This window comes from Grus americana, chromosome 1 (assembly GCF_028858705.1).
Source record: "Grus americana isolate bGruAme1 chromosome 1, bGruAme1.mat, whole genome shotgun sequence".
NCBI lineage: Eukaryota > Metazoa > Chordata > Aves > Gruiformes > Gruidae > Grus > Grus americana.
Genome location: NC_072852.1, coordinates 147027282 through 147043329, shown reverse-complemented (window position 1 = coordinate 147043329; position 16048 = coordinate 147027282). Strand labels below are relative to the sequence as shown.

At 39.2% G+C, this 16048-nt stretch overlaps 1 protein-coding gene across 26 annotated transcripts in view; it reads left to right on the top strand.

Annotated features, from left to right (window-relative positions):
- Window positions 1–16048, top strand: part of INPP4A (inositol polyphosphate-4-phosphatase type I A) — a 130678-nt gene that overhangs the window by 106082 nt on the left and 8548 nt on the right. For all 26 annotated transcript variants that reach the window (XM_054818000.1, XM_054817980.1, XM_054817954.1 and 23 more), the window contains 7 exons: window positions 2376–2548; window positions 4017–4140; window positions 4871–4997; window positions 7315–7455; window positions 8793–8890; window positions 11778–11890; window positions 12246–12400. In XM_054818000.1, the coding sequence (XP_054673975.1) occupies window positions 2376–2548; window positions 4017–4140; window positions 4871–4997; window positions 7315–7455; window positions 8793–8890; window positions 11778–11890; window positions 12246–12400 (931 nt within the window). The remainder of the gene's footprint in view (window positions 1–2375; window positions 2549–4016; window positions 4141–4870; window positions 4998–7314; window positions 7456–8792; window positions 8891–11777; window positions 11891–12245; window positions 12401–16048) is intronic.

The following is a 16048-nucleotide window of genomic DNA, read 5'->3' as shown; positions in this document are numbered from 1 at the left end:
AATAGTTTTAAAAAGTTCTGGTCATCTCATAGAACATAACAGCAGAGGTCAGAGTAGATTTCACATTAGACTTGGTGCCTCAGGGTGTTTGAAGGTGCCATTCATTGACTTGATAGAAAATATACTTTCAGTAATAAAGTTCTTAATGAGGGGAAGACAGAAGGATGGGAAAATCCAGGTGAAAGTTGAACACTTAGGGTCCTTTCACATTTATTTAAACACTGCCAGTGAAATGTTCCAACCTGATTTGAGCTGGGAGTACAATTCCTTTTATTCCTGTTTACTGTTAATAGCAACCACCATTGACTAAAAAATTAAAAGACGACAGGTAACACCTCTATGAAGTAGGTAGCAAAAAAGCATTTAGAATTTTGCAGACTGACAAGGATTTGTTTTTCATGGCCAAAATTTTAATCCAAGAGAATACACAGCACAGAGGATTTTTGCTCATTACCCCAGATGAGCCACTGCATTGCATGTGAGTGTTGGGAGAAAAGAAACATCTAACAATTGCTTTATCTTCAGGCAGGCTGGTATACCACCAGTGTACTTTGTGATTACCACAGATAAACATATCTTTCAAATGAAGTGCTGCCAGACACACAGCAAATTTAAATCACCGCTGAGTTAATAACTATATACATGTATGTATATCCAGGCAATGAGATGATGATGATGTGCTTGAAGATCATTTCAGTTCTTTTTGTCGTTCTCATTTGTTTATAGAAAAGCTCTTAAATGCAGTAAGAGAAACACTGTTAGTATCATCTGTGTTTTGCTTTTTAAGTGTTCATGAGGCCATGTTATGGCATCTGATTTATTTTAACATAAAATACTTAATAGAATATAAAAGACAAGCTGTAATTCCTTGCCTATTCTTTTGATGTTTCCTGCTTTTTTTTATGGCAATGGAACAGAGCCAAACAACTTCCCCTTTGTGTAGTTTATTAGGTTATCTATCTATCTACCACATAGAACAAAAGCAAAAAGGATAGTTCTGTTAATCTTATCAGTTGTGTTTCTGTTAGCAGACTTCCAAAGTTCCCCTCTTTGGCTGGTTATCAAAGAAACGCTTATTATTACTAGGTCTTAGTCCTGCCTTTGAGTCACAATCCCAACTAACTTCCTTTCAGGGGCTTGAAGTGCCCCATTCATGCAGATTCTGATCTGTACGTTGCCTTCTTCCTACAGCCAACCGGGCTGGGGGTTGTGTGTGTTCTGTTTGTGAGCTCCCGTGCTTTTTAGAAATAAACCACATTGTCCTTCCCTTTAAAAAGAGAATGGTTCTTCTGTTTCAACCTTACATTAAGGAGGGCAAAACCAAAGCACTGTTCTGTTTTCTTTTTATATTGCAGAGCAAATGGATTTTGGTATAGCATCTGCATTTTTTTTGTACAGTCATGGAAATTGGTTTTTAAATTGGTGGTTGATTAAGACAAAAGATGAAAGAAGGAAAGAAAGGAAGCTGAGCTTGTGGAGCATTTTAAGGCAGAGCAGTCTCTTAGGGAGAAAGAAGGCACAATGTTTGGGGTACTAAAATAGGACTTTGGCAACCCAGTTTCATTTCTGTGCTCCCTGTGTAGGACCTTGAACAGAGTCCCTCTGGGACATATCTCATGTATTTCAGTGGAAGTCAAGTTCTGAACTACTTCCAAGGATCTGGCTAACTCTCATCTAAATCACTATACTTAGTGTTTCTTGCTAGCTAGCTCTAAGCCTTCAAAGCCACTCAGCAGACAGAGGACACTTAAAAGAGTACCTACATGAATTTTTCACCTTTCTGCCTTATTATTCCTATGCTGCAAATGGGAGATAAGCATCGTCTTACCTCACTGAGGTGCAACAAGGATCAATAAGATGGTGAGGCAGTTGAATGGTACACTTAAGAGTCCACAAAAGATTCAAAGGCAAGATATTTGGGAGGAATCTCATTGACAGAAATGGCTAAGCAGACATTCACTATTTCTCTTATACAATGGACTCCATACTGTCTGTCCATGTATGCACTGTGAAAGGGTGTGTTTGAACATGCACACACAGCGGTATACACTTGTGTATACAGATAATCATCCTTCTGTTATACTTTCCAAATCAGCTATTGTATAGCCTGTTCTGTGGGCACAAATCTGGGAGCTATTACATGGTCGGGAAAGTCATAACAGCCTTACAGAGTGAAATTCTCCATATTTTCCTCTCAGTCTGTAAGATTACTCAATTAAAAACAAGCAGGGAGTAACCAGCCAGCCAAAATAAAACAAGGCCTAAATGTGAATTATCAACAACTTTGACTTGCAACAGGATGTTTCTTCTTAATGCATGTTTGTTGGTTTCAAATAAAGTACTTACAGCACTGCTAATTTTTTTCTTTTAACCAGGCGAATGGAGCGAAGCTCTTTATCCCTTGCTGACAACACTCACAGACTGTGTAGCCATGATGAGTGACAAGGCAAAGAAAGCCATGGTCTTTTTATTAATGCAGGACAGTGCCCCAACAATAGGGCTCTGCCTGAGCCTTCAGTATCGCAGGGACGTTGTCTTCTGCCAAACTGTAAGCAAGCAAATATGCATGTTTGATTGCACTTTGTGTGGTGGGGTTTATATGAAATGTGAAAGATGACCGTTTTCAGAACTTTCAGATCTGTTCTACTCTTGGGTTTAACACTGTGATCTCCTCTCACAGACTGTGCTATCCTGTTCTTACTGGTCACGCATTTGACAATACATAACTTAATAGTCCTCTTGGATATACATTCACTATATAAAAAAAAAATAATTCCAGAACGCGTGAAAATACACTGCTGCTTACAGAAACAACCTTGGCCTTCCAGTGCCACTAAACTAAAACCAGAAATAAAATGTGAAAAGGGGGTGGGGGGGAACCCATGAGCAGAAAGTGTACTCCTTTGGTTACCTTTTGTTGTTTTCTGCATCAAGAAACCATCAGGACCTGCGGTACCTAAGGGGAGAAATCCAGCTACAGGGAGAGAAATGAGTGCTGTTTTTTGGTTTGGGTTTGGTTTTTTTTTTCCCCTAGAATTTGTTTCTGAGCCTGCTGGGGTCTCTTGTGTAAGCCACTAATTAGCAGGTGTCTGCATTAAAAAACCTTCCACATTTCTTCTGCCCACTACACTTCCATAGTGTGTCTACTTCCCCATGAAAGCAGTATCTCATTCATTTATTTCAAACAGTTTATCTCTTGGACATTCTTTGGTAGGGCTGTTGTCCCAAAATGTAATATCTCATAGAGATAAATGAAGGGAATTTTTCTATACAAAACCCACTTCATATTGCAGATAATTTTTAAACTCAATGCTTTGAATATCTTTATCCATCATAAACAGAATTTTATTCCCTTCTGCTTAATTCTGTAACAAAGTCATACACCTGTCGTACATAACATACACAAAGTCATACATAGCATATGGCAATCACCTGGGAAATTCCTTTGTTGACAGAGTGAATTAAGACTAGTACTAGTCTTAGTACTGATCTTAGTACTAGGTCTTCAGGACCTTGTCCTGAATATCTCATAACACTAGGGTTTGAATCTTTGCATGATGCAAACAGGTATTGCATTTTTAAGCTTTCTTAAAATGTCATTTTTTTAAAAAAATCATTCATACTATCAAAATTCATGGCCTGGAACTAGCTGTGTTGCTTTTCCATGTGAGCAATTCTCCAAGGAGACTCTTTTGTAATTTCTAAGTTGTAGACCCTAATACGAGTGATTGTGTCCAGAAAACAAATAGATGCAAGATCAACAGCAGTCTCATTTTGGGAGAGCTTGCGAGATGAAGGCAGTGTGCCCTAAATCTGATTTTATGAATGTTTGGGGTTTTTTGTTGGTTGGTGGTTGTCTCTTTTCAGCTGCAAGGAAAAGAGTGACATTTAAAGGAAAAGAGCATCAGTCTGACAGATTTTATGGCACCTCTTACATGCGATATTGTTTCCATTTGGGGTTGAAGAGCCTTTTTTGTCTTGAATTGTTTCAGCCCTGTCTGTTGTCTCTCCCGCAGCTGACAGCTCTCATTTGTGGTTTCATTATCAAGCTGAGGAACTGCCTGCACGATGATGGATTTTTAAGGCAACTCTACACCATTGGCTTGCTGGCGCAGTTTGAGAGCCTGCTGAGCACTTACGGTAAAGGCACAGGGCAAGTGGGTGGTATTAGCTGCTGAGTCAGCAAATTCTGCTTTAAACTGGCTGCAGCAGAACATGAGTGTTTGGGACAATCTGCAGCTCAGCTACAAAACGATTTTGAAAACTGAAATGCAAAACTAGATTATATCTGGAGTACTTAATTAGCTAACAACTCTGAATGTCTTTGCATTTAATTGAATTACTTCTAAAAGATAAAGTGTACTTGGCTTATAATGTCAAAGGTTAAAAAAAAGTATCATATTGATCATTTTTTTCAGAAAAGAAATGGATTAGAATTCTGGTAAACTGGGAGAAACTATGCCCAAAATATGCTTTTTTAATTTTCTTGACTTCCTGTAATCCTACAGTACAAAGTGAGCAAGTACAGAATACATTGTAACTTTTCCAACCTAAAGGATATCATGGCTGTGACAATGCTGAGAAGTACTTACTAGCGTCATCTAAATTGCAAAATCAGCATATAATCTACCTGAAGAACAGTAGACTGGACTGTGCTAGATAACTGGTGTTTTCTAAACTTGCTGAACTCATAAGTCAGTCATGACATTGTCTGCAGTCTGTAGGTCAAGGTGAAGGCCTGGGCTCCAGAGCCTCTTCGTCCATAGAACTTCTTTATGAGAGTGATGACCTACAATCATCATCAAATTGATAAAGGGAAGCTGTATGTAACAAGTAAGGATTACGATTCACTTTTTCCTCCTTGATTTAGGTGAGGAGCTGGCAATGCTGGAGGACATGAGTTTGGGAATCATGGACTTGAGGAATGTAACCTTTAAAGTAACTCAGGCCACATCAAATACATCTACTGACATGCTGCCGGTCATCACTGGAAATCGGTAAAAAAAAAAAAAAAATGGAGGGGGGAGCGGGAAGTGGGGTGGGACAGCAGATGGGAGAAGCAGCAATACTGCACTTGAAGTGAATTATGCGCTTTTGTACTGTCCTGTTTTTCTCCTCAGAACTTCAAGGATGTTTTGAAGTGGACTTACTAATTTTTACTGATGTTTCATTTTACAGGGAGTTAAGCTGAAAATATATGGCAAGGCTCAAATCCTGGCAGTATTGTTTTATGAAAAAATAATCATCTTGACCTAGCCTTCCATAATCATAAGCTAGAAGTATTCAGTCTTTTCATAAAGACTTGTGCTGTTTTTAAATTTCAGACTGACTTTTGAGGCTAATCTCATTGTCTGAAATTCACTGTTGATCAGTTGGTCAGTGCTTTACTGTATGCCTCTGAGCAATGGGCTGCCATTAGCACAACGGGACACAGAATGTGTATCAGGCAGTTGATGAGCTGCTGCTGAGGTGAGGCCTAATTAGGATCAATTTCCAAAGTATCAGGACCAAGCTGGCTTTAACTTACAGATGCTTGTGAAACATCAGACTGGTGCTCATTTTGGCCACTTGTCTGAAAAGAGATGTTTTCAAGTTTGAGCTTAAAAGCAATTTTTGTTTTAAAAGTCTGAAGTGACAAACATTCACATCCTCATGTAAAGTGGAGTGGGAGTGATCTGTTACAGCTTTATCATGATGGGAAGTGATGACAACAAACAGAGTCACACTTCAATATGGATGCCTCAGCTTGCTTATCAGTTGGCCTTGCACTGGTTTCTGACGTGTGGCTGATGGGCCCCTGCAGTAGAGTTCTTGCCCAGAGGGAGCCAGTTCACAGATGGGGACGAAGCTGTGAAAGGACAGAGGCCTCACAGAAGTCAGTGTTTTAGTGTTTCTGTATTTCAGAGTCTTCAGAATATTTTAGTTTCTAATCTGATTTCTGGAGGAAATAAGGCTTATTTGATTACAGCGTGCTGTACCAAGCTTCGCTGGAGCTTTGCCCAGCTTCATCCACATCTGAAAAAAGAGCTAGAATTCTGAAAGATCAAAACATTTAGAGGAACTTTGTTAAGATTTGCATGCAATGAAAAGTGCCGTGACTGAAGGAGGTCTGTAATACAGTCATGTTACGGAAATTGCTGAGACCTGTGGAAATGGCTGATAGCTGACAGAAAATTCCTTTCAAAGAAAATCTTTAGTTGAAACTTGCCATCAGCTATAGGACACTAATCAGCAGGAAACCAGTCTTCATTAGGTTCAGATCTGATAGTGTTGCTTATTATTTTGCTGTCTGTATTTTACTGAAGAAAGAAACCATGCGTATTTATTTAGGTACAAACTATTGGAAGCTTTACCTTTAGAGGTGAAAATAAGCTTTGTGCTTTCACACATGGAATAGGATTTGTGTTTCCATCCAATGTAAATGTGGGACGGACCAATTTTTATTACCTTATTATATGCTTCTCAGAGCTCTTCTGTTATACTTGAGAGGATATGCTGTACTTCAGAGTTCTGCACTGTAAAGACTTGTGTGTAACACCAAGGTATTGCTGCTGATAGGGTAACGCATAGCACACAAAACACAATAATTTGTGTCTTTTGAGTTCCAACATAGGGTAATATGACATACCTTAGTCTGCACTGATGTTATGGGGTAAGACAAGCTGCGTTACCTCATGTTTGCCGTGAGATAAAGCATATACCGTGCTCTTTGCTGAAGCTCAGCTGACCCAAGGTAATCTGTTGTGCTGCAGGAACAGCTTGTAGGGCTGAGTCACAAGTTCTGTATCAGTGCTTTTGTAAGCTCCTCCTTCAATTTATGTTTGAGTCGCTACTATCATTGCCTCTATCCTTCTGCTCAGAAATGTCAGTAGTACTTTACTGTATCAAAAAATGTATCCTTTTATGCATGTGCATCATCACTAGTCTTTACCACTTTAAAATCAAATATACTTTACTCTTGATGAGATGAAGACATGCCAAAATTTCGTTTTTTCTACCCAAGTTGTACAAGAACTGCAGTGTTAACAAGCAGAGAAAAATCAGCTTTCATCAGGAAATTGGCAGATCTAACTGAAATGTTCATGAGGATGTAAAATCAACATTACAGGTTGCTGCAGGTTTGTTTTTGAACTAGAATAGCTTTTCTGATTAGGAGCAAGCTGTGGCAGTTCCTTAAAGTCCTCAGTTTTGACTGACACTTATTTTTTAATAGTCATATTATTTCCTAGATGGTATCCGTCTTTACATAAATAACACGTTCTCGGAATGTAGCTTTTTGCTCTTTATGTCTAATAGCTGTTTATTTATTTGCAGTGATGGATTTAATGTGAGGATCCCTTTGCCAAGCGCCTTGTTTGATTTGTTGCCGCGAGAGATTCAAAGTGGCATGTTACTGAGGGTTCAGCCTGTTCTTTTCAATGTGGGAATCAATGAGCAGCAAACCCTAGCAGAGAAGTACGTATTCAGTCATCCAAGCTCAAACTTAATGGCAGTTCAGCAATCTCCTGTTGTGATGGAAGTTTGTCTCTATGGAATTGCACTGTTGCATTACTAACAGTGATTCAGTTTCTCCAACACACGAACAAGGGAATATGAAATGAAGCTGTCAAATGCAAAACAAACAGCAGGAGGTCATTCTTCACATGGCAGATAGCTGTGGAGCTCCTTACCTCAAGGCTTTGAGTCTAGTGCAGGTTTATGTGGTTCAGAAGTGAATTTACAGAAGAGGGAATCTATCATGGTGCTATTTAACACAGAGGTGCAGGTTGTGACTTGAGACCTCTGTGAGTGACAGATCACTAGAGGCCTAGAGGTCATTCTGACTATCGCTGTGCATTTGCGCTCTTGATTTTGTGCTCTCCCCTAGACTCCCTCTTCTGGCCACTGTCAAAACCCAGGATAATGGGCTTTGTTTTAACATATTGTTGCAGTACTTATGCAATGTAACATTCTTCTTGTAAAGCTGAAAAATATAGTTATGTAATTATATTTGCTAGGGAAACTGCTCAGTTTCGGAAGAGTCACCAGAGCTTCCGTCATGGCCATATCCTGTAACAAATACACTGACAGAGCACTGCTCTAATGGAGAACTCCAGTGAAGTCAGGCACGTGTTTGTGACAGCAGCCTTGGTACCCAGGTGGAATGTGCAGTATGATGGTGGACAATTAGAAAAAGTCTAACAAAGGCATTCCAGCAGTTACTTTTGTCTTCTGTTGCCTGTAAAGGGAGCCCAAGGTGACTAGCAGAGTTACAGATGTCAACACTGGGTGTGTTTATATATGTATGTAGATATAGCTAGATGAGGTGAATCATGCCATTGTTGACAATATTTATTACATTCATGGTTTATTACTCCGAGATACATATTTCTCGTTTACGTATCTGAAGTCAAAGTTCTCAATCCTATCTATTAATGTTATGGTTATTATTAGCGTATGAACCAAACCAGTAAATCCATTACTAAAAGTTTGAATTTTGGCAAAATGATTTACCAGATGGGTATTCAGTATTAAGAGAGAGGCACAAAAGCCGAAGAATTTTAAGTTATATTTTCTACAAGATTTTTCTTTTACCTTCCTTCCCACTTCTCCCCTCACACTCATATATTTTCTGTTTCTGTGATCACTACAACACTTCTGTGTTACGCTTTACTCTGCATTTGAATGGTTAGGCATTTCATGGGATGAATCTTTATGCTGTTTTCTGGTAGTCATATTGCCAAGTACAGTTGTTTCGAAGAAGAGAAACCTTTTACTTTGCGCTTAACTGTTCCTTTCTTCACTTTTTAAAGGTTTGGAGACACCTCACTGCAAGAAGTAATTAACATGGAAAGCTTAGTGCGGTTGAATTCGTATTTTGAGCAATTCAAGGAAGTTTTGCCTGATGATTGTAAGTATTGGGTAATTAATGGCAATTTTGGTTGAACAGCACAATTCAGGCTGATTTTTAAATTTGTTTGCTTCATAGAAGTTGTTTAAATGTTGATATGCCAGCATTAGTAACCTCCAAGAAATGACGTGACTCTATTTTAATACATTAATACTAAGTAGAGCAGATTTATAGGGGTTTAAAGGTCAGTCTGATTAACTTTCCTTTTTTAATTTACTTTGCCACTCTTTCCAAGTGGCATTATGTACTATATAAACATGCAGCTAGGCAGTTAGATTGGCACAAGGTGAAGGCATAAAAGTGACAGGTCGTCGTAGCAGCAGCACTTTTATGTGCAGGTTTTGGTCACATTCTCTGTACGTAGGATAACCTGCACAGAGAGCAACTGCCAGTTTTGAGAAACTTAATCACTTTCCCTCTGCTTATCTTTTGGCACTTTCCTATAATTGTTGCATCTGAAGCCAGCAACAGAGAAGTCTAGGACCTGGAAGAGAGACAACAGCTACAAGCTTGAATTTTACTGGTTATATAGGAAAATTCCTTGCTTGTTACTGGTTTTTTTGGGAGGAGGTGGCATAAATGTTATTTATGTGTGATGACAAAAATGGTGAAAATTCATTGATTCATTATCATTATTATCATCAAACTTTTTGTAAGTTAATTTCATGGGTCCCACAATTGCAGTTTTATTGCAGGAATATAAATGCAGCAACATGCAACAGGATAGCAAGAATTCTGTCTATTATACAATATTGTACTTTCAGTTACCTTGGATTTTTTTTTTTTTATGAAGCTGAGAGCAGTAGCTATTTCCCTCTTTCCAGGCATTCATAATCTTCCATAATTAAGTCTCTGAAATTTTAGCTGCAAAAATTTATTTTTTTTTATTATATAGTAGTCTAGCATCAAACTTTCTTGTAAAGTTCAAAAGTTAAAAAATTTAAAGTGGTTTTTGTTCTGCTTTTCTCCCTGTTACTTCACGTCTCTGTCCATAGTCTTCCATAATAATAGTTCCCATTCAGCTCCTTGCTCTCCTTTTAGATTTTGCTCACTTTTTTTTTACTTCAATCTCTTCCCTCATCTCCAAACCTCTTACTGATCCCTGCCACGTGAAATGAATACCGCAAAGGGGGAAAATCTGCCCTCTGCCAAAACTTCCTTCTGCTTCACTGTTTGTCCTGGGTAAATGCAACATATTGTACCTGGTTTTGCAGTCCAGCTTGGACAAATGGTTTGTGGTTATAAACATTAAGGAAAAGTTTTGATTAGAAGCGTGAAAAAAGTATTGCAGGTGTCCCAGCAGGTGTGTTAGAGATGTTCTGTGAAAAGCTGAGACCATATGGACAAACCTGGGACTGTGATTCTCATAAGGAAGGTCTGAGGGTGTGTTTTGTACCTCCTGTGTGGTGATATTTAGGACATAGAAAGTGAAGCATACTTTTCCATGAACCCTTGTCAAGAGAGAATAACATTTTACATTTAACTGTAAAACAGGTGGTTATTACGACCAGCCAGTGGTGTAGTCTGTGGTAAGTACAGGCAAAAGGAAAACCAAACAGATCATTCTAGGGCACAAGAGGGCCAGTGAATTATCTGCTGGCAGCTTGTAGGAAATGTTCCCTTCAAGAACAATACACAAGGAAAGTTGATTCCTGATCCACTTTCCTTGTCCCTGTGCTCTTAATTCTAAGCACAGCAGAATTTCTAAGAAGTGAATTACCGTCTGAGGTTCATTAGCTCCTTGACCTTTTTCCATTAGCTCTCCTTGTCTTTAGAAATGCTTGGGGAGATGGTCTGTGCCATCTTTTTCTTTACAGGTATTACTTTCTAGATGTAGAGTTCAAGCAGAGCAGACCAGGATAGGCACGACGTTGCTAATCACAGAATAGAATCTTTGAATCATTTAGGTTGGAAAAGACCTTTAAAGTCATCGAGTCAAAGGCTTTACTAAAATCCAGGTAAACAACATCCACAGCCTTTCCCTCATCCACTAAGTGGGTCACCTTGTCGTAGAAGGAGATCAGGGTAGTCTAATGTACTATTTGCTGTGAGAAGATACATGGTCCAACAGTAAAACCTCGTATATCACCCATGTGGGTCACGTAGTCATTTTTAGCACTGTGTACCTCCTTATTTATCCAGTCACGCTTTAGTTGGTGACCTCTGTAGTTACCCCTTTGAAAAAAAAAAAAACAAACAACCTATTTAATACTCATCATTGATTGTCTTGAGTATCTTGCTACATATGTAAGAGATGATGTATAACATTTTGAACATATGACTGCTGAAAGCACTCTGAAATATTGAAAAATTTCAACTGATTTATTTGCACTTAGTGAAATATTAATAACCAGATTGTGGCAGTGCGGTGTCCTGCTGGAGAGAGTGTTTCTTGTAACTGAAAAGTGGCCAGCTTGCAAATTTGAAATTGAAGATGTGAGCAGAATATAAAATATCTTCAGAGTTTCTGTGGAGGCATGCATGATATCCTATCACCTGTGAGGGATGATAATACAGGCAGTTACATGTTTATATACAGTTCTGAACAATGTGTCAAAGCAAGTACATCTGTGACACACAAACCAAGGTACTATACCAGTCTTGGTCCCTTTGTTCACTCTGTTATTATATTGCTATCAGACTCTGAGCCCCTGAAGTTTTAAATAACCTGAATGTATATTTCCAGTTGAGTTTAATGAAACTTGAATGTGTTTTGTTGATAGTACTAAGTAATTAAGAGTTGGATTAATTGTTGTAAGCTTTGATAGTTTCAAGAAAACACGATTGTGTTTGCAACAGGCATATAGGAACACTTTCCACGTAACTTATCTTTGTAAAAGTGTTGAATACAGATATATAAGTGGAGTTCGTTTTGTTTGTTTTATAGGTCTACCTCGATCTCGTAGTCAGACGTGCCTGCCTGAACTGTTAAGATTTCTGGGACAAAATGTACATGCAAGGAAAAATAAGAATGTTGATATCCTTTGGCAAGCTGCTGAGGTATTTATTAATCTAAGCATCTCTGCATAGTTCAGTTGATTTTCTGTATGCATATGTATTTTTCCCTTTTTTATTACCGATATGTTCGAATTTCTTCATTTGCTTGCATGTAGCTTGGAAATGCTGCCAGGTTAAATCTCCTCTAGAATGACACATGGGGAGACAAAATGTATTTTCCACATCAGTATTTTCCCTACAACTCATACAACAAAGTTCTGTTGTCCCAAAGATGACAACTTTTGACATCAAAGTCCTACACAGCATTTGTAGCTCTTTAAGGAGGATAAGTACATGTGTGTACAGATGGAAGGTTAAGCATGAGAAAGGAACGATTAATTGTATGTCCTGTTCCTAGATATGCCGCAGACTAAATGGTGTTCGATTTACAAGCTGTAAAAGTGCCAAGGATAGGACTGCCATGTCGGTCACCCTAGAGCAGTGTTTGATCCTACAGCATGAACACGGAATGGCTCCACAGGTCTTCACCCAGGCTCTGGAGTGTATGAGGAGGTAAGAGTTTGACTGTGCCACTTATTCCTAAATGAGGAATCATGCAAACTGCAGAGGAGCAGTGGTCTCTGTTTCTATTAAAAGGGGAAAAAAAAGTAAAATAAAGCCAAAAAACTGCAAAACTGGCTGCTAGAATTCATCCCTCCCTTGCATGTATTAGTGAGTTGCATATGCTAAAGCTGGTTGTTACCAGGCTTGCATCAGATGGGCTTTAGTTTTCAGTAATGAATCGGGAATTTTCAGAGAAGCATGTAAAAACCTGTTTTCCATTCATGCTGAGCTTACAGAACAGGAAACTGGTGGTGCTTTGAAAGTTGCTTAATGATGAGGTTACCTTAACTGTCATAGCACTGGGTTTCTTAGTTCTAGATCAGGCAGATTTCTCAGGGATGACCTGTCTTTTGTTCTTGGAAACACAGACACCTGCAGTTTGCACTGGTTTGCCACGTGTATTCTTTAGCAGTGAAACACTTTGCTCACTGGGCGAAATGTCAGTTATGAGTGTTTCACAATACACCAACCAAATTTCATCACAACGTGTCAGTGTGCTGTTGTTGTATCAATATAATGATGTTCTGTATTCTGAAGCAGCAGAGATGTTTTTAGAATTAAATACTGTACTAAAAAAAAAAAAAGAAAAATCTGTTTACTGTTGTTCAATGCCTTGTTTCAAGCACTGCTGGAAAACTCCGCAACTCACATACCAAAAGAAAGGATAAGAAATCTAGCTTTAGTCTTTATCGATGTAGTTCAACAATGCTGTTCAGTCCTGTTTTTCAACATTCACTCTTACTGAATGTACTGTACTGTGTGTCTTCTCACCAAATTCTCTAGAGTGTTCAATTCTCTTATCCTTTCTGTATGTTTTTGCTGTTTGACCCTTTCTTACTCTTTAGTTACCTAGAAGGTCTTACATAATAACACTTGCAGCCTCTTACACTAATAATTTGGGGTTTATATCTACATCTAATTGGATGTCACTGGACTTTTTTATTTTCACTTTTCTGCTGCACTTTTTGCTGTATTGTTACAGAGTTAGTACAATACATGAAAACTGCATTCAGAGACTAATTAAACCTTCATATTAGAAACAAAACTCGAAACAGCTTTGTGAGGGAGAAGTTATTAACTTAAAATGGAGCTAAGTTACTCTCAGATATCTTTATTTAAATTATGCAACTTGTCAACTTAGACATCTGAAAGAAAAAAGCTTTGTTGCACAGTTGTTTATTTAGTAAGAATAAAATAATACTAGGAATCTTGTTACTTTTTTAAAAATTAGTTACTGAGTTAATTTTTTTTTTAAATGCAGTTGTTGACACAGTAGAGACAGAGGTTGATAATAGCAACATTGTTTTGGACCTTCAGACTGTTGATTTAATGTAACACACAATCAGTTAAAATATTGACCCAAGAAATGCATTGCTTTATATTGACCTACACAGGGATTTTGAAAGAGGGCAAATTTAATCAAAACCTGTGGCTTGTGCATTCTAGCAACATCAGGGACTTGCTCTGACAGGTGAAAGACATGACTTTCTCCTGTTAAATCTCTGACTAAGAGAGATTGTGCAGAACAAATACTGACTCATCCTGAAGAAATACTAAGATTAGACCATTCTTCAAGCCCATCACTCTTTCTTCCTCACATCTCATTGCTCTCTGGGGTAAGTGGTTGTGTTTTTAAGATTATTTGCCAGTTCTGCTCAGGAACAATGGCACAGAATTAACAAAGCCTAAGCAGAGAGATAGGATTATGGAACAAATATGGAGGAGTCCAATTCCACCCAAGCCCATTTCAGCCTGGACAGGATGGCCTGACCTAGATGACAGACACAGGAAGTGAATGGGTAGCAAATTACTTCCAGGGCATTCAGAAAACTTGCTTTATCTTTTAACTTGGATCTTTTACTTGTGTAACTGAACTGGAAAAGCAAGGCTTGCTTCAGTCTTCTGAAGATTTCTGAAGTTTCTGGGGCAGTTGAAAGGGCAGGGAAGAGGTACTATTAGGTTGTGGGACTCAAAGAAAGTATTTAATCTCTTCTCTACTGGTAACTTTCCAGAGAAGAAAAACATTCTTGCTTAGACTGTTCTTGAAAAATTAAGAAAGTACCCTCTTCTTCCATGCGATGTTGGTTTTCAGAGGTGTTAGCTCCCACTTACTCATCATCATGGACTTCCTTTCCTTCCTAGTCTTGTGATAATTTTGTATCTGTGATAGTTATGGTCAGTGAGCGTGGACATCAGGAAGAGAACGATGAGTGCTTGTTCTAGATTCTTGTAGAAGTTCACAGATGCAAGTTTGCAGCTTTCACCTTAGAAACAAATATCCTATTAGAATAAACTCACTTTTCTGTAAATAAGTCACAGCTTTTCCAGTCCGAAATCAAATATATGGTAAGTCACAGCTTACAAATAGTACAATCATCATGATATGTCTGGAATCCAGTCCAAGCTACAGAGGAAATGACTACCTGGCCAGTAAAGGCAGCTCAAGAGTCAAAGTCCAACTGGATCACATAGCCTCTTCCATCCACAGCAGTGCCAACACTCTCCACTAGACCTATGACTCCTTGCCCTCCCTCCCCCTACCAGATTAATGTCCTGTCAGATACACCAGTGGAGCTGTTTGTGTGAATATGCTCTAATCCAGTTTCAGTGAAAATTAAGGTACCCTGGCTCATTTTCATTAAACCAATTAGGAAGTTGTGATACAAACAGTTCAGCCAGCAGAGAGAAGCTGTGTCTCACAGGGGCTCTTGAAAAGCAGGTGGAAATGGAGTGAGGGAAATAATATCTTCTAGCTGCCATGGTGCGGACTAAAAAGACTACATAATAAAGCCCTGACAGTCATGTTTGGATATGACCACTCACAGCAATAAAACAGCCATGATAAAAAGCTTGGTTGGATTTCTTCACTGGTTGACCTGCTTTAAGAATAAAATTTTGGTGCGTTGACCTTAGTCACCTACCAGATGCCCACCCAGCCACTTTCTCACTCCTCGTCCTCAACAGGACAGGGGAAGAAAATATGATGAAAAAGCTCATGGGTTGAGGTAAAGACAGGGAGATCCCTTGGCAGTTACAGTTACAGGCAAAACAGACTCAACTTAGAGAAAATTAATTTATTGCAAATAGATTTGGATGGTAAGAAACAAAGACAAAAATTAAAACACCTTCCCTCCACAACCTGTTTTTTCCAGGCCCAAGTACTTCACTCTTTCATTCCCAGCTCCTCTACCTGCTCTCCACAGTGCACAGGAGATGAGGAATGGGGTTTTGCGGTCAGTGCATAACAGCTCCTCTCTGCTGCTCCTTCCTCCTTGCACTCTTCCCCCACTCCAGTGTGGGTCCTTCCCATGGGCTGCAGACCTTCAGGAAATATTCATCTGCTCCACCATGGGGTCCTCCACAGGCTGCAGGGGAATCCTTGCTTCAGTGCCTGGGGCACCTCCTCCCTCCTTCTCTGACTTTGGTGCTCGCGGGGCTGTTTCTCACATCTCTTCCCATCACTCCACACTGCCATGCAGTGTTTTGCCTTTTCTTACAGATGCTTTCTCCAGGGTACCACCATTGTGGCTGAGGGGCTCAGCTGTGCCTTGTGGTGGGTCTGGTGGGACTGGCTGTGTTCGGCGCAGGGTAACCCCG